At 35.0% G+C, this 19,613-nt stretch overlaps 1 protein-coding gene across 1 annotated transcript in view; it reads left to right on the top strand.

The window, feature by feature from the left end:
• Window positions 1–49: 49 nt before the first annotated feature.
• The window catches only part of LOC107674291 (phosphatidylinositol 4-phosphate 5-kinase type-1 beta-like), a 36,627-nt gene continuing 17,063 nt past the window's right edge, over window positions 50–19,613 (top strand). The window contains exons 1-5 of the mRNA XM_016468231.1: window positions 50–224; window positions 11,880–11,989; window positions 12,202–12,270; window positions 13,495–13,625; window positions 16,258–16,375. Coding sequence (XP_016323717.1) covers window positions 12,202–12,270; window positions 13,495–13,625; window positions 16,258–16,375 — 318 coding nt within the window. The 5' untranslated portion in view covers window positions 50–224; window positions 11,880–11,989. The remainder of the gene's footprint in view (window positions 225–11,879; window positions 11,990–12,201; window positions 12,271–13,494; window positions 13,626–16,257; window positions 16,376–19,613) is intronic.

The following is a 19,613-nucleotide window of genomic DNA, read 5'->3' as shown; positions in this document are numbered from 1 at the left end:
GGCATTATTGGAATGAAAAATATTTCTCTGAAGCGCAGGAGGAGGCGGAGACTCGCTGCCGTATGACTTCAGTCGCCTTCATTAACGATTCCACAAAGTAAAGGGACACTGAGTACACTTACCTCTAGTGTGCGAAACACTACAAGTATATCAGTGTGCACTCAAATCAATCTCTCTCTCTCTCTCTAAAGGCAAGACAGACCCCCGCGCAAAAAGACATACAGGTAAGATATTTTTAAATGATGTTTATTGCGATGTAGGCTAACCTGTCTGAACCTGTCAGATGGACATACACCTGTACCAGTTCAGCGGTGTGTTCTTCCGCTCTCATATTGGCAAGACGTCATATTTGACTTGTATGACTATTTTATGCATACTTCTATAAGTACGCATGTAGAAAAAAAAACTTTAAATAACGTAGTAGCCAATTTTTTTTAAATAATAATATAACTCAAATTTTATCGTTATATTTGTTCATTGCAAAATCATAACATAGACAGTTTTTACATTTTAAGAGTTTACCTTTTAGGCTACTCTCTAAGAGTGGCAAAATTACGCAATATTGCAGGGAAGTGTTTTCTCATAAATATTACGAGGTCTTGTAGATGTGTTGACTGTATCTGAAAATCTGGTGTGCAGTCTATACATAAAACATTTGCCGTTTTAAAACATATTTGCATGTTTTACTCTCTTTTAAACGTTTCCGATTGAAAAATCCTCTACAACACATTAAAGTAGGGAGACAGGGTCTAGTTGTCACATGGTAAGTTGGCAGAAGGGTCATATCTCAGTAACTATATTGGCACAAAAGGTTAATCTGAGTTCAGGGAATTGTATCATGCGTCTCTGAGCAATAACAGTGAAAATGTTAAATAGTTTTTTGTTCCTAGTCAGTATGTGCATATACAGCACAAACTGAGAAATGCTCATTAAAAAGTGTGACAATTAGCCCCGGTCTCCCCTTTATTGATTGAACTTTTATGATGCCAGTGGAATAGAACACAAGAACTACATTTCTGTCATATTGTCAATATTTTCTTTGGTAGTTTAAAATAAAGTTAAATAGAAATATTGAAATATTGATATATATATATATATATATATATATATATATATGAAAAACTGCATATTTATGGTATTTCAAACTATCCAGATTTAATATAGGCTGGTCTTATTACTGTAGCAAACATATGTGTTGAGAAAAGTTGTAAAAAACATATTACATGTTAATAGCTATTGTTTGCAATTTAGTGAATCAAATGAGGTTATGAGAAAAGTCTCATAAGTTTTACACATGTTGAAAATAACCCTGACTGGACAGTTGTTTGGACAAGCTTTGTACCTGGAGCCACGAAACCGCATGACAGCAAAGAACAATGAGAGGAAGAAGAAATATTCCTCCAGTGTTTGTGGTCGCGGTTTCTTTAATCGAAGCTCAGTGTCTCTTGCGCAGATATTTTTCCGGGTGGCTGTTCCCAAAAACCTTCTGCAGCAGTACTGAACTGCATAATTCTGTATCAGAAGTTTGTCTGATTCTGGCACTTTTGTGCTCTTACTGTACAGTATGTTGTGTACTGTACAGTATGTTGCGTGCGAGTTTTGCTTATTTACACATAACAAAAATATAAGGTATGTTCAGAATTAAATATTAAAATAACTGTCTACTGTTTTTGCAGTATATTGTATGTATACTGTCCATATTTTCTGTATGCATCAAGAGGTCAAGGATTTTTTGGTAATATTTCATTGTATTTTTGCAGATGTATCTGTAATATCTCTGTCTGACTAAGGATTTTTTTTACAGAAAATGTAATTTAAAATAAAAAAGTTGATTACTGCATGTCACTCACATGCAACCCGATGAGGTTGTGTTGTGGATTAATGCAAAAAGTGCTTCATGTTCTTTTTACAGACAAGTTTCATCTGCATCCCAGTCCTCTGTCAGAATCAGATCAATAAGCAACATCATTTCATTTCATTTTTAATCTTTCTGGAGCCTTTCAAAGCTGCAGCTGAATGATGAACAGCAGTCGTGACCAGCGGTCTCACTCCCATGCACATTTTTTTTTATTGCTCCCACAGTGGCATGTTACATTCCTCCCTAGTATTCAGACTGTAGACAGCCAATATACAGTGGCTGACCCATACCAGATTTACCACCTCTTATATCAGCATAAGAAAAAAGACCACAGTTTACGTCTGACTAAGGATTAGTTAGTTTGACAGTCTGTTATATATATATATGGTGGATTATGCCACCATAATCATTATTATACCTATACTGGGGGATTTGATGGTGACCTTTTCACTAATAGAACTACTATTGGGACAGAAAATATTAAATAGAACACAGTGATTCTTGTGTGTTATTTAAGGCCCCTTTACAGAGCCTAGTTAAGATTGGTATGGTCAGGCTCTGTGCCTATACAAGATTCTGCATAATTATGCATAGCAGAATAAAAATCATACTAAAACATGCAGCTTTGGCCTACTTCAGCTCCTCTAGTATAAGTGGCAGCTCTGATGCTGCATTGGTTCTGTGTAAAAGAAATGCAGCATCAGTACAGCTTTAAAATTTCTTATTGTCATGACGGAGTATTTTTTTTTTGTTGTAATTTTTAGATAAATACTTTTTTTTAAATATTTGTTTTAATTTTACATTTTCATTTTTTTAATGTTCATAATTTCATATTTAAAATTATCTAACATATTTTCATTGTAATTTATTTTTAAAATTATATTTAAAATTAATTTAACATTATTTCTGCACTTACCATTTTTATGTAAATATATTTATACTGCCTCTGTGCTACATTAAATAGTGTAAATGCACTTTATTATGGTAAATATGCCACTTCAGATGCAGCTTTTGTGCTAAGTTGGCATTAGTGGATAATTTTGCAGCAAAGCAAGCTGTGTTACTTTATTCACCAGTGAAGGTTATATTATTTAATATTGAGAGAGCTGAAAGACAATGTTTAGCATAAGATTTCACGTTCCCTGGTCTTTCATGCAGCTCTCACTGCTGAAGGTTATCGAGCCAGTGCTTTTGAATGGGAAATCAGCAGATGCAAATGAGAAATGTCTGCTAAAACACATCCACTGCATCACTGTCATCTTTCCCTCCACACCTGTGTGAAAGTCTTACTTAAAGAATTACATAACGAACCTGTGATGATGGCATGTCTGAGCCAAAGGTTGACGAGACAAGAATCTCTTTAGTTTGAACGACTACAGGTCAATCAGTGTCACAGTGTTCCTGAATATAAACTCAGATGATTCAGTTAATTGTGACTCTAATACTAGCTTGCATCAGTAAAAGGCAAAGGCCATTTCTCCCATTGACCCATAGAAAAATGTGCATTTGACATCATTTTTCATTTGACACGTTACATAACCGTGTTCCCTGAGGTTGTTTCAGCCTGTAGGCTATTTAGCAGGCGGTCATGATCACTTGTGTCTTGTGACATTTGTAAAAGCATAATGACATGCATTCTTGAACTTTGCTGACCTCAGGGTATGTCTTCTTTTATTTAGAATGTGACCAGAATAGCTTGTTTGGAAATTGTTTTTTGTTTTAATACCACTGTTAACACTATATGTAGATACTTTACTTACTGGAAATAATAAAATGGGTGTGCCAAATAGTTCTTGATCCACTACTGGCAAGATGAGCGAAAAGTACTGTCTAAATCAGATAACTGTCTTTCCACTGAAAGCCATACAGTATATTTAAAACTTGCAGTCAGAATAGAATGCATTAGTGCCTGACCACTTTTCAGCTGCGTTGGTTTCGTTGGTTTTCAAAAAATCGGACAAGAAGGCAAAGGTCTTTGCACTTAACGGCTTTATTGAGGGAAAGAACTACAATTCCATAAAGCATGGCGAATGACAATCAAATTATATATATATATATAAGCATGGGTATTGTAGTTTTTCATCTTGAATTCCAATGTCTAACAAGATAAAAATATGCAAACAGATGTTTGGCTTGCTGTCAAATCTGACATGACTTTTCGATGGCATCATTTTTTAATTGAACGCAAACATGGATGATATTTGGGAGAAGAGAAAATGATTAGTGAATAACTTCAAATTTAAAGGTGACATTTTTTCTCTGTATACAACTTTTACCTATTCAATTTTTGCAATTCTGTTTAGTCATGCTAATTGCTAATTTGATGTTAATTTACTGATGCTACTTTTCCATAGTTTTTCTATGTAAACACGTTTTGAACATTGCATTTGCGTCTATTTTTGTCAGCATCTCATGCATGACACATTGTTCTAAAAATTTGGCGCTCAAGTTAAAATAAGTTTGACTTTTAAAAAAACGTGAGACCATTGCCAGGGTCTTGTGTGTGTGTGTAGTTCTTCAAGACTGTTGAAATACTGCAATATTGACTAATATTCTCTACATCATATATTCTCTACATCAATTTCAGGTCTGATTATCTGACCTCATTTCCATCAGTTCTGTTACCAGCCACTACCCCATCTATCAGTGGACGACTCTGTTTATCACAAAACTATAAAAACAGGTAACTTTATGGTGTGGTTTTTTTTTTTTTTTTTTAGTGTGAGCAATCCCTAATTCCATTTGCAAGCACCACTATGTCTCATTTAAAAGTGCAAAGCGATTACTCAGACTAGAGTGGGAGGGCAGTCCCACCCTGCCCTTGAAGGCCTGTCAATGAGCTTGTTGTATTGATTGGCTGCTTTATGTGTAGGACTGAACCAACATTCTCACATTTAGTGTTAAATGTCAGAGAGCAGTGCGTGTTAACTCTTCGGAGGCATTGCGGGGGAGAGACGAACGGAACTGCAGGCGATGTTGTTGATCTCACTGGTTTCAGAACAACAATGGAATCTAGACATGCATATCCTGTTCTTTTGATAAAAAAAAGAGAAAAAAAACATCAATCGCTTCCAATGGCAACGTGTCCCCAGCGGGCAACAACAGGCTCCTGGAAAGGCTCTTATTGTCAAATACAGTCTGAGGGAGTTATATGTCCCCTGGACAGGGCTTGGTCACGGGGCCTTTTGTTTTAGTTACCATGCTATGAGTCTTATGATCAGGTTCAAACATCTCATATGCCATATGCCTTTCTATAATCAAATGTCCCCACAACAACCTGAGAGAACTTGGAAATGTTTTCCATATGTCATATGCAATGGAGATTTTGTTTAATGTTGACCTACATCAGCAGCTGGACTATGACCAACATTATTTACTTGAAATCCCTCCTGAGAATCATGTTGACCTTTCAGGAAATATAATGAATTTCACTACATCCTGACATATTGTTTTAACAAAATACAAAACAACAATAAATGTAATCAGTTTTATTCATTATTATTTTATTATGACGAAAGCTAGTGTTCTATTTTGATTTAAACATTTATTATTGTTGTGAATTTTGAAAAAATTCTGCTGCTTTAAATTTTTTAGTGGAAACCATGATTCATTTTTTTAAAGACTCTTTGATTAAAGGAAAATTAAGAAAAACAGCAATTATTTGAAACAGAATATTTTGTAGCATTGTAATGTATTTATTGTCACTTCTGATCAGTATGTCCTTGCTGAATAAAAGTATTAATTTCTCTCAAAAATAAAATGCTGACCCCAAAATTTTGAAAGGTAGTGTACTGACTACTCCTGAAGATTTCATTGATTAGTAATGGCTATATGTGCTGATTCAACCCAAAGTATTGCAGAGGTCATTTAATTCCATGGCTACTTCACAACTTCCTGTCTGCAACATGCAATGACTTAACAGGTACAGTAAAGGGAAGTGCATAATGGTTTTCTTATCACAGGGCTGGACCTCAGCGAAAGGGAGAGTGGAACAGCGGGTCCAACTCCATCCTGGGTACACCATTATCAGATAGCAGTGTGATAAATGTGCATTATTATGTGCCTGTGGTAGACATGTACCATATCTTTCAGTTGGTTTTCAAAATATTTTTGTTTTATCCCAGAAGTGTGAAGTGATTTTTTTTTTTTTAAATGCGGATCATTGTTGTTATGAGGAATTTGATCTTTTTCTTATATATTAGTCAGAAACATAGGTCTACTGTATGCAAGTACATATACTGTATTGCATACAAGCCAATGCTTCTAGATGTGATGAATGTGTTTGATTCACTTATAAGAACCAGTTCATATGATTAACTCATTCATGAATCAGTCTACACAGGATGCACAGGATGTGTTTGATTCACTTAAAAGAACTGACTCATAAGAGTCATTCATTGAAGAATTGGACTGTACAGGATTCTGTGTATGTGTTTGATTCACTAAAAAGAACCAACTCATAAGAGTCATTAGATTTAGAAACAGACTACACCGAATACATTGCATGTGATTGATTCACTAAAGAGAACAAGGTCGTAAGATTCATTCGTCCTGGAGTCGGACTACACTGAATGCGATGTATGTGTTTAATTCACTTAAAAGAACCAGCTCATTACGGTAATTCGTTGGAGAATCTGACTATACTGGTTGTGCTGTGTGTTTTCGATTCACTAGAAACAACTGGCTTATGAGTCAGTAGCTCGGTAATTTTACTACAGTGGTTGCGCTGTGGATACAGTACCGACATTACAAAGCTGCTGCAGGAAAACCTTTCAGAGTATTTTACTATGGTGCGCATTGGCGGAAGTGCTGTTAAAAAATTTAAAAATGATTCTTCGTTCCCAAACTTACTTAGGACACAGTGTACCACTTTTGGTTGGGTGGCACAAAGAAAGTAACTCTATTGCCCCCACGAGTACTGTGACCCTTGCATAAATACTTGCTTAAAGTATGTTTATGGCCTCTCTCTCAAGCTGTTTCGTCCTCTCTGCCTTTCTTTTTTCTTCTCTTTTCTCTTGTTTGACTTCCACAGCTAATCGCTCTGCCCTTGCTACGAGTCGAGTCTTTCAGCAGTTGGTCTGCTTGATCACCTGGCTTGATCACCTGGCTCCCATTGCTGCGCTCATGCTGAGTCGAACTCGCTCGGAATAGTAAATAGAACTGTAGCCTGAATGTCGTCCCTTTCATCCACTTCCTCGTTCTGACACTCCCCTGCTGCTCCTCAGAGGTCTAAGATAAGCTCCACAACACTGCCGAAAAAAAAAACATTTTTTTTTTTTTTTTTTTTTTTTTTTTTTTGCTGAGAGGACTGGAAATGACGGAAAGAGGATCCCCTAATGCAGGGGTTTTCAGTCCTGCTTCTGGAGGGCCAATATTCTGCAGAGTTTAGCTCTAACCTGCCCCAAACACACCTGCATGGGTGTCTAGTAATCCTGATTAACTGGTTCAGATGTGTTTATTTTGGATTTTACGGCTTTGGATTTTATCTGGATTTCTTGTATCTTGTTTTATCTATAAGGGCCAAAAACTAGACTTTTTATAAAAATAGCCAAGTCTTTGTCGGATACTTCTCTTCATTTTCTACACTTGGTACCCAGGATTTGATTAGCCAATGGCTGGGCTGTGCCTGTGTTTCTGTACAGCAGTAATTAGTATTTACAGTTTCATTGTATTCATGTGAAGTCTTGCATATTGTCCAACAGTTCAACTAATTCTTCTAAAATGCCTTTAATAACATCACATTCAATTACAGCTTTTAGCGGGAAACCTTCACACAGCACACTAAGCCAGTTATGTAATGACTTTCACCCTATCCAGTTAGTGAACTGAAAAAAATAACCTCCAGTCAGAACAAAGAGTGCATCTTTGAGGCCTGTGCAGTGTTGGATACACTTCTAATCCTGTTCTCTAGCTTTAAGCCCTCAATTCAAATTAACGAACATGGAATCTTGACCTTCTCACTCATAAATAATTTTTTTTTAAAGTTAAAAGTTAAGTTTTCACTTCAAAATAACATTTAAACAGAAATGGCATAATAAACAGAACTGGCATAACTGCCCATTGTACAACATTTGGGAGGGAAATTGAGAATAAACATGCATTTAGGCTAAATTGTTAGAAGTAATGTTGTACAAATGTATAGTTTTCTTTTGTTTTTTTGTGAAATGAGTACATATACATTGTAAATGTTTGTGAACTATTATTATTTTTCGCTTGGGTAACATTGTTTACATATAATGTGTCAGATCTAAAAATCTAAAATAATATAGTAATTATAGTTTGAAAAGCCATTTCACTCAGATATACATCACAATAGGGAAGAAAAAAAAAACAATTGCAACATCCATTTTATGCTGACTTTAAAGGAATAGTTCACCCAAAAATGAATATTTACTCACCCTCAGGGCATCCAAGATGTAGATGAGTTTGTTTCTTCATGGGAATAAATTTGGGGAAAATGTATTCTTGCTCACCATTGGATCCTCTGCAGTGAATGGGTGCCGTCAGAATGAGAGTCCAAACAGCTGATAAAAACATTACAATAATCCATGCGGCTGCGTGTTTGTAATGAACGAATCCATCATTAAGACGTTTATAACTTCAAGGTGTTGCTTCTGGCTAAAATACAAGTCCATAATCCATAATATTGGTTTGACCAGTGAAAAGTCATCTTGTCTGAATCAGCAGAGAAATATGCACAGACAAGTACCATTTACAACTGAAAACAAAATAGGATGAACTTTTTCACTGGAGGAAGAGTTATTATGTTAAACTGCGTTAAGGATGGATTTGTTTCTTACAAACACACAGCTTTTCACTTCATAAGATGTTAGTTGATGGAGTGGAGTTGTGTTGATTACTTGTGGATTATTGTGATGTTTTTATCAGCTGTTTGGACTCTCATTCTGACGGCACCCATTCACTGCAGAGGATCCATTGGTGAGCAAGTGATGTAATGCTAAATGTCTACAAATCTGTTCCCATGAAGAAACAAACACATCTAAATCTTGGATGGCCTGAGTTTTAGTACATTTTAGATGAACTATTGCTTTAAATTTGATCTGGCCCAATTTTAAAGGCGATTGATGGAGTGGCATCATTACTGTCATTTTGTTGATTGCATGAAAGCGATTTGGATAAACAAATGACTCTTATGAGTATGGCCTGAATATTATTTTACCCAATAAAAAAGAATCAAGAATAAAGGGGAAAATAATTATTAGAGTATATTATGAAAGTATTATGTTTCTTTTGAAGTATCATGTTTGCCATTCAGTTAAAAATCTATAAGCTAAAATATACTTGGAAATTTGAATGGTTGATGTTGAGATCCTCCCCAATTAGTATGCCAAACTAATTGGGTTTATTAATTGGACTGGTCAAACCAATTGGAATAATCAGGGGTACGTGTGCCCCTCATTGCCTGCAGTGGATGCGGACACTGTTTACAAGCACTGAATCTGGGCTCATAGCAACCATAAAGTGAAGAAAGAGCAAGAAGAAGAGATAGATAGATAGAGAGAGAAAGTAAGGACAGGTTATTAAAGTGTTATGGTGATAGAAACATAAGTGTTTTTCTTTTCTCTGTTCTGGCACATGGTCACATATCTTTAATGGCTTTAAAGGGGACTTGCCTCTTCTGAGAGCACTTCACGATCCATGTCTTTTCCACTGTCAGTGCAACATAATTTGTTTGTGCTTCTTACAATGGGACTATAGTTCTTTACTGGATTATAGAAGAATGTCGTATGCATTATGTTAAACTTTAGGTTTTATTTTACAAGGGAATATGATGATCGGTGCCTACAGTTCAGGCAGACATTACCGAAACTTGCATAAGTTGTTTTGCTATCTAAAACTGATGTTTGTTTAGCCATTTCTCAGACCGTTAAATATTGACTCATGTATCAATAAATCATACTGTATATTGACACTGCTTATATAATGATTAGGCTTTATCATAAAAGCAGTTATTCACATATATTTATAACAACGCACTACCATTCAAAAGTTTGGGGGCAGTAGGATTCTTTTTTAAAATGTTAAAATTAATACTTTTATTTAGCAAGGATGTATTAAATTTATCAAAAATTACAGTAAAGACATTTATAATGTTACAAAAGATTTCTGTTTTAAATAAATGTTTATTAAGCAGCATATCAGCATTTTTGAAGGATCATGTGAGACTGAAGACTTGAGTAATAGCTGCAGAAAAATTCAGCTTTGCCGTCACAGGAATAAATTACAAGATATATTGAGATAAAAATTTGTTATTTTAAATTGTAATAATATTTCATAATATTACTGTTTTTACTCTTTACTTATTTTTGCCAAATAAATGCAGCCTTGAGGAGCAGTAAAAGTTCACTGTTGAATGTCAGTTGACCCACAATGCATAAAAAATTATTATTTATTTATATTAATTATATATATATTAATTTTATATCTAATACTATTGACTCTATATAATAAAAAAAATACAAATTAATGCACCAAATTGCTTGCTTAGCAGTTGTAAACAATTAAATGATTTAACTTTTTATTAAATATTGGTGACTTAGCATTTGCCACAGTTTTTGACAGCAAAAATCCACAAGAGGCATCAAAATGGTAAAATTTACTATGGTAAAATTACTCTAATGCATGGCCTCTTATGTCATAGTGCGTTATTTGAACTTAATCTTCCATGATGTACTTGGCTAGCAATCAAGCGTATATTTAAACACTGATCCTTGAGTACATTTTCTGACGTATGATGTGCCCTTTTCTAAATGTAAATGTTTTATAATCTTTGTTTTGATTGTTCTTCAGTGCTGACATATAATTAATGACAGTATTGTGGTTAATGACTTAAGAAGAACGTTGCTAGTGTCTTGTTTTGCTCACAGTGAATTGTGTAATAGATCTGGATAGCAGGCGAACTGGCATGTGTGAGACGCTCCTAAGACAGCAGCTGGTTATCAGGAGCAAACATCCACACTTTCTCTGTGTTTTACCTCTCTGCAGGCCCACCGATATCAATGTGCTGGCACAGAGTGAATGGCACAAATGCTTTAGTGTCACAGGCTGCTATTGACTCTGAATAAGGGCTCCGTCTTGCAGTTTGTTTATGCAGTCAGTCTGATAGGCCATTATTCCTCATTTACACGGACTGTGAGGCCCTGCACACTGTCTGCTGACTTTACAACACACAGTTTTTTCAGTGCTGTGCATCCAAAATACACTTAGGTGGTCACAAGATCAACTTAAAACAATTCTGCGTTGTCTCAATGAGAACACCTGAAATCAGTCTTTCATTAAATGTGAAGTTTAGTTTCTGCGCCACTAGCTTTACAAACAAAATTGCAAAAAGTTTGATCTCTCTCTTGTGTCATTTGAGCTTAGTCAACAAATGCACATTTGAAAATTGTAATTTTACAATATATTCAAAAACAGTTATTGTATTCAAAAACATTTTAAATATATTTTTGAATATTTGAAAATTATTTAAAATAATCGTACTATTTTAAATAAATTATTAAATATAATAAAAAGCTTGAAAATATACTGTTCAAAAGGCTGGAGTCGGTAAGATTCTAAAATGTTTTTGAAAGAAGTCTCTTGCTCACCAAGGATACATTTATTTAAACAAAAATACAGCAAAAATATTACTACAATAACTGTTACAATACAATAACACAATAACAAAAATACAATACAATAGCACAATAACAAAATAACTGTTTGTAATATATTGTAAAATTTTAATTTTAAAATGTAATTTATTCCTTTAATAATATTAATAAAAGTATGCATTAATATTCATCAATAAAAATAACTAAATACAAATTGACATACAAATAGCAATCAATATAAATTAATAAAACAACAAAAAAATTATTTAACAGTACAAAAAATCTTAATGGTCAAAATAAAATCTTTCTTCACCCTATACATCTTGTTGTTTGCCATTAAACTGTTTGGTTTTTCAGCCACTGCCACACTAACTAGGTTATACTCCTTCCTATGCTCTGGTTGACAGGAAGAACATCCATTCTGACCCTGACCTCTGCTTTCCATCCAGTCCACATGACTGAGCCACGCAGCAACGCTGAACAGCAGACCAACACCTGTGTTCTCAGTTAAAACAAGGTAAACCCTAATTTTATTAGCAGATCCACACATTTTCTGCATTTACAAGCCACTCAATTACCCTGGCAGGAAACCCTGTGGTCTGTGTCGGGCTCCTTTGCAAATCGGATGGTTTACAGCTGGACAGGGCCTGAGGATGTTATTTACATATGCTTAGCTTATGGTTGTGAACTAGACTTGTCTAACTTTTAATTCTTTATTGCTTCATGCAGATGTCATCAGCCAATGAGAATGGAGTCAGCGGGTCTAGCAATAACAGTAGAGAGAAAACATACAAAAAGGTAAATAGTTTTTCATTCATATTTTCTCTATATCTACCATAGCATCATTATAAAATATTACCTTTTTGTTTTTTAAAACCGTTTTGGAGTCATCTACGACTGTTTCATGTGTTTCATGTGCATGTGTGTATGGGTCAAAGACGAAAAACGGTTTAAGCATAAAAACAATTAAGTGTAATACTGCTTTAAATTGTTTTTGTTGTTCCCCAAAAAAATGTAAAAAGTTTAATTTAATTGCAATTTTGTTTTTGTTTTTCCGACCAAAATTTAACATTTTATTCTCCAAAAACTTATTTGAAACCTTAAAAGTAGACACTTTACTTATATTTAATGTGCTCTCTATGGACATATAATCACTTTTGTAAATTTCTTTTGATGCAGACATCTTAATGTCTTTGACCCGTATACATTTTTAATGTTTGAATTATATATAAACATTAACCACAATTATTTTTTTTTGTTAGTATATCTTTATTGCCATTAAAATGAGCAAGAAATATATATATATATATATATATATATATATATATATATTTACTGTATATATATATATTATTTGTTTGCTCGATATAATACAGACCTAGAAGTCTAGACAGTAAATAAACTAAATATACAAAATTAAATAAAAAAATAATAGTACAACTATAAGCAAAGTATATACATGGACATACACAAATAACAAAACAAAAAATACCGTGCTCACTTGTCAGTGAACTTTCCAAGGCAGGACCTCTGATACCATGACTATGTACAGCAGTTATTACATCAGTGTGTTGCTGAATGTTGATAAAACACAAAAAACATCAGCAAATCATCCACCAACACTTCTGTTCAGTGAAGAATGAGCTACTTTTTTCCAGTCACCTTATTTTCAGTGTCTCCAATGACGAGTGCAGTATGTTGATAATGTCCACCATCCTAAATGTTGGTACCAACAGAGGCCTATCAATGAACTTTCCAAAATTCTTGGATTTTACTGTGTTGGTAGACATTATACACTTGTAACCTATTTTTCATGCTATGACTGATCTAGTATTTCCAGTGAACCTCGCTTAAGAGTTTTGACCCACAAATGTCATTTGTTTAACCAAAGGAGATTTAGGAGGCGGGTTTAGTCTTGTGCATCTAACATCTAATGACCTCAATAAACCCACATAAAAGCAAGTTTCAAAATTACTCAAGTATACTAAATTGTATTGCTTTTTATTACCGATATTGTTACAGACTACTTCATCTGCCCTAAAAGGAGCTATCCAGCTTGGCATTGGTTACACCGTGGGGAATCTGACCTCAAAACCTGACCGAGATGTTCTCATGCAGGACTTCTATGTGGTGGAGAGTGTGTTTTTACCCAGGTATGAACAGAGGACGATGCAAACATTAGCTGCCTACGCATGTTGTTGTCAAAGTGGTCTGGAATGAGGAAATTCTTTCACAAGTTATCATACATTGCATTTAGTTTGGGTCATCTGCTCTTCAATTCTTCTCAAACAAGGAAATCTTCTCAAATCAGGGCATCTTGCAGTGTTTGATCACACACAAAAGACAGTGTATCATAAGAGCTAGAAACTTGAGCTCATTCTATTTCCTGCACAGTTGATTCTCACACAAATGATTCCCAAAAGCTCTTTAGAGTGAGCAGAGAGTTGATACAAGATTCAAAGAGACGACACTGATCCACTAGCCTGACTTCCTTATTTATAGAGTCTGATTCTCTCATTAGGGATTGCACTCCGGTTGCATTTGTTCGTCCTCAGTTTGAACCAATTTGACAGTCTATGGTTGTGTTCGAGATGGAATACTAGTGTACTAGTTATTGTATTTTGTGTATACTTCGTGATGCTTGCTATTTTTAAAAAAACGAAGCACGCTAGGGATGTGCAGCAAAGCCATTATCTGTATTTACATTGGGAGTGATTATGGGAAATAATTTGTATTCGTATTTGCATTTGGCCAGAAGTGAAAGTGGGCATGACTTACTGTAAATTGGTTAAAACTAATCAAAGAAGTACATTAATTGTTTCCTTAAAGCGCATACTTCTTACCCAGTTCATACACTACCGTTCAAAAGTTTGGGGTTGGTAAGATTTTATGTTTTTGAAAATGCTCACCAGTGTTGCATTTATTTGATCACAATTACAGTAAAACAGTACAACTGTGAAATATTATTACAGTTGAAAATAACTGTTTCCTTTTTTGAAATGTAATTTATTCCTGCGATGCAAAGCTGAATACTCAGCATCATTACTCCAGTCTTCAGTGTCACATGATCCTTCAGAAATCATCCTGTTATGCTGATTTGATGCTCATGAAACATTTATTATTATTGTCAATGATGAAAACAGTTGTGCTGCATTATATTTTTGTGGAAAACATAATACACTTTTTTAGGATTCTTTTTATTAATAGAACGTTTTAATGCATCCTTGCTGAATAAAAGTATTAATTTCTTTTAAAAAATTGTACTGACCCCAGATTATTAAATGGTAGTGTAAATTTAGTATAGTATATAGTAGTAGTGATTATGCATAACAGATTCTTACATGCTTTATATGTACTTGGAATGACAATAGAATAAAATTAAATGACATATGCCAAAAAACATAACAATTGTTAGACTATTTGGCTTATATATATATATATATATATATATATACTGTATATATAACTAAATCCAGAGATAGGGCACCACAGACATTTTTCTTAGAGAGTAGATGATTATTAAACAGAGGACACTTAGACTTTGATATTATTGACTTTATAGGCATAGCACATGTGTACATGTGTTGATTAAATTATCGCTCTACACTTACTTTGAATATAAAATATCAGTCTAATTCATTTTTTTAAATATTACTCAGAAGCATTTGTTATTCGGTTTAAGGTCATATTATATTGCTTTTCTGAGCAAGATAATCAGGCACATCCTATACTACAGAAATATGCTATGCTAACATATTTACATTTGCATTTATGCATTTGGCAGAATGCTTTTATCCAAAGCCACGTACATTGCTTTCAAACTACACATTTGATCAGTTCTTGCTTTCCCCGGGAATCAAACCCATGACCTTGGAGTTGTTAGAATTGTGCTCTACTGTTTGAGCTACATAGACTGCATTACCAAATATAAGGCCAAGAAAAATTACGCATTCGTCTATGAGACAGATTTGCACATGCGGAAGCCCTATTTTTCAGAGTTAGGTCATTCGTCTGTCCCTCATCAGTCTGCTGTTGTTTTAGTTCATAGGAAAAACTCCAATTCAGAGGTAAATTTTGGATTGGGTTACACAATGGGCATGGATTGGGGTTTAATAGTGAGTCATAGTCTGAAACAGCTAATCCTCAGAACTCATTCAAGTGCCCTGAAAAACAGCAACCCTCTAACCCACTTGTGAGGGATCGCAGGCACTTCTTGTTTATCGTTATTTTGAGTGATTATGACATCATCTGGCCCTTTCAAATCATACTTTTAGGAATTATTCAAACGGGATTAATCCAAATACTAATGCCCTGCCTCATAATAGCAAAAGGCGAAATGTGGGTTACAAGATTTTTTTTTTCCAGGGCTTGCTTACATTTCATCATGTGTAACTGATGTGACTGACCCTGGTCTTTAGTTTGTGTAACCGTTAATAGAGAAAGCCTAGGACCTCCTTGTCCTCAGGCATTGGTTGCTGTTGTGTGTCTCTAGAAAAGATTACCTCTGGTGTTTACTGCTGGTGGGTTACATTGCAACAAGGACGCACTCAATGGGACTCAGAAAGATCAAATGTGTCTCTATTCTTTAGGCATGAAGGAGCATTTAGGTTAGGTAACAGTTTCTTCTCACAGGATTATGTTTACAGACAGAGCCCAGATTCTTCCCAGAAGCCTCTTGTGTTGGGGAATGTGAGGATCATTAATGCAACACACAGTTGATTCACTTATTTGCTTTGGTTTTTGTTTTTTTTGTGATACATTAAGCAAATACTTTCACTTTTGCAGTGAGGGGAGCAACCTGACTCCAGCGCACCATTATCCAGACTTCCGTTTCAAGACGTACGCACCACTGGCTTTTCGCTACTTCCGGGAGCTGTTCGGGATCAAGCCAGATGATTACTTGGTAAAACACACTTTTCGATTTCTATTGGTTTTGGCCACATTAGAGGGCACATTAAATTGACCAAATGTGACAATAAAGATATTTATAATGTTACAAAAGAACTCTGTTTCACATAAATGCTGTTCTTGAGTTTTATATTCATCAAAGAATCCTGAAAAAAAAAATGTATCAGTTTCCACAACTATATTAAGCAGCACAGCTGTGTTTAACTTCAGTAATAATAATAATAATAATAATTAATGTTTCTTGAGCACCAAACCAGCATATTAGAATGATTTATGATGGATCATGTGACACTGGAGTAATGCTGCTGAAAATTCAGCTTTGCATCACAGAAATAAATTACATTTTAAGATATAATAAACTAGAAAACAGTTATTTCAAATTGTAATAATATTTCACAATGACTATTTTGACTGTATTTTCGATCAAATAAATGTACCCTCGTTGAGCATAAGAGACTTCTTTCAAAACATGTAGGTCTACGTCTTATTTTGCATGATATTTCATCAAGATATAATAACTTGTTTCGCCCTCTACACAACTTTTATTTTAATGTGACATCACAAATCCTTTTTGCCTTTTTAACGCATCTCCTCCAACCGTCTGAATTCTTTTTAGTATGTAACGCCAGCTTTTTGCAATCTAACCAACTGTTAAGAGATAAAATAAAGCACTATCTTTCTTTTAAAAAAAATTGAAATAAGGTTTATCTCAGAAATACATCATATTACAAAAGTAAACTGGGTTGCGAACAATATTTCATGTTGACTTTAATAGAAGACAAGAGCTGACAGGAAATGATGTGGCGACTGCAGGGGAAATGCAAACCAGTTGCATTCATCACGAACTGCTATGGTTCTGATTAAACACAATTTTCACCTCCATATTAATGCCAAGACTATTATGTGTCCCGTTCCCTTAAATTTCCCTCTGTCTGAGCCATAACAAAGCATCTTTGTATAAATTAAAGTTCAGTGGCTGCTTACATCAGGTGCCAGTAAGACTGACCAACAGTGCTACTGACCCCTGACGAACTTCTTTGCTGCACCTTGCCAACTGTGACTGGCAGGAACTCCGAATCTACGTCCTCATTTGTAAATTCCCAGCAGGGTTTAGCGGTTTGGTTTGATGTGTTCTCGCTATGTAAGATGTGTCCTGGCACATTGAGGTGTTGGAGGTGTACGTTTCCCTGCACTGCAACACTGCCTCGCTCTGACTCGCAGCCACTGCAGTGCCTCTGCAGCATCTCTGCAGTTCTTGTACATTTTGATCTGCATGTTTGTGTGTGTGTGTGTGTGTGTGTGTGTGTGTGTGTCAAGGGTGGATGGTGCTGATTAGGTGTATGATCTCAGTTGAGCTGTTAATTGCCTCCTCTGCTCTTTGACATCTAATGGCCTTGTAATTAGCCCAGCAGAGCGGTATCACTCCCAGGTGCCTGATAGTCTGGTCTACCTGTGTTATTTGTGAACCTGCATTATATCATCCCCTGTTATGAATCTATTGTGCACCACCTTTAGCTTGCATTAGACAAAAATGTTAATTGTAGTATGTGCAAAGATGCTGGGTTTTGTGATTTCTCTAATGACAAGGGAATACCTGGTTACATAATACCATTCAGAAGCTAACTTTTTGCATTCTACATTTTGCATAGGTGAATGGGAGTTCCTTTTTATTTGCATTTACTATGGACTATATTCCAGAAAAATCAGCATGAAGTGACTCAAGTGCACAGTAGCAGTACATCTATTTAAGTTCAGAGTTCTTATATAGCTGAAGGGGTAAAGCACGGCAAATGCCAAAATTTGCAGTGCCAAAGTTGTGTTTTCTATTGTCAGGGAACATAAATACTACCATTCAAAAGATTGAGGCCGTTAAGATATTTAATTGCTTTGAAATAAGTCTCTTATGCTCACCAAGGCATCAAATAAATGCAGTAATTTTGTGAAACGTTGTCAGTATTCTTCACTACATTTAATGTTTATTCCAGTGGGTGGCTTTCCAGTTATTATTTCTCAAATACAGTTATTTATGCATTGTGTATAAAAAGTATCTTACATTTCGGCAAACTGGTAAAATGGTCAACATGATATTCCATCATCTGTTGCACTAGAAATGGAAGATCATTGCATTGTGTGGTACAGTATTCCATGCAAAAAATAGTATGAATAGTGTAATCTATTATACGCACATCTGAAACCTGTATTTTTAGGCAAGTATACCAGATATGGTTGTCATATCATTTTTAAGTGGACATAACACACACAGTTTCTGCCAATCTCATGTTAATCTTGAGTACCTATAGAGTAGTATTGCATCATTCATATCTCCGAAGAGTCTTTAGTTTTATCACATTTTTGCCCATACAAGGAATTCCGCCCTTCATGATGTCATACAGGGCCATACTCGAAAAAAAAAATTCTGAAACTTATACAAACTCTGAAGAAGTGTCTTTGGTACAGAAATACTCCGTCATACGTCCAACTCGTTTTTTGAGACTTTGGTCATGTTTGGCATGAGAATCCAACTCTTTAACAGTGTAAATAAGTCAGAATGCATGAAATAGCATTAGACATCCCCTTTAATGCGACTGAGTTTATATTTAAGATGATCACAATTTAATAAAAACTGAGCAAAACTCCGGCATTTCAGAGATGACTCATCTGAGTGCCTCTGATTGGCGATTGCATTCATAAGCTCAACAGAATTGTGTGTGATTGGTTATAATGTGCAACACTGTAAAACCACGTAAAAAGAAATGCAACATGAGCAGATCTAAATTTAATGCTGCAATCAACACTTTTCATTTCATTTTCACTTTATTTGCGACATCCGTAATAGATCATTTTGTTTTTTAAAGGAATAATTGTGTTTTTTAAAGGAATAGTTTACCCAGAAATTAATATTTTCTCACCCTCGGGCCATCCAAATTGGATTGAATTTGTTTCTTCATGGGAACAGATTTGGAGAGATTTAATATTACCCTCTGCAGTGAATGGGTGCTGTCAAAATGAGAGTCCAAACAGCTGATAAAATCATCACAATAATCCACACGACTCCAGTCTATCAATTTAAATCTTGTGAAGTGAAAAAAAGCTGTGTGTTTGTAATAAACAAATACATCAAAGCGTTTTAAACTTTTTCACATTTTTAAACCATCACTTTTGGCCAAAATATGTTGTCCTCGATCCATAATATTGCTTTCTCCAGTGATAAAGTCATCTAGTCTGAATCAGGG

This window comes from Sinocyclocheilus anshuiensis, unplaced genomic scaffold, assembly GCF_001515605.1.
Source record: "Sinocyclocheilus anshuiensis isolate Anshui unplaced genomic scaffold, SAMN03320099.WGS_v1.1 scaffold188, whole genome shotgun sequence".
NCBI lineage: Eukaryota > Metazoa > Chordata > Actinopteri > Cypriniformes > Cyprinidae > Sinocyclocheilus > Sinocyclocheilus anshuiensis.
Note: the sequence above shows the minus strand (reverse complement) of the source record. Positions and strands in the feature narration are given on the sequence as shown.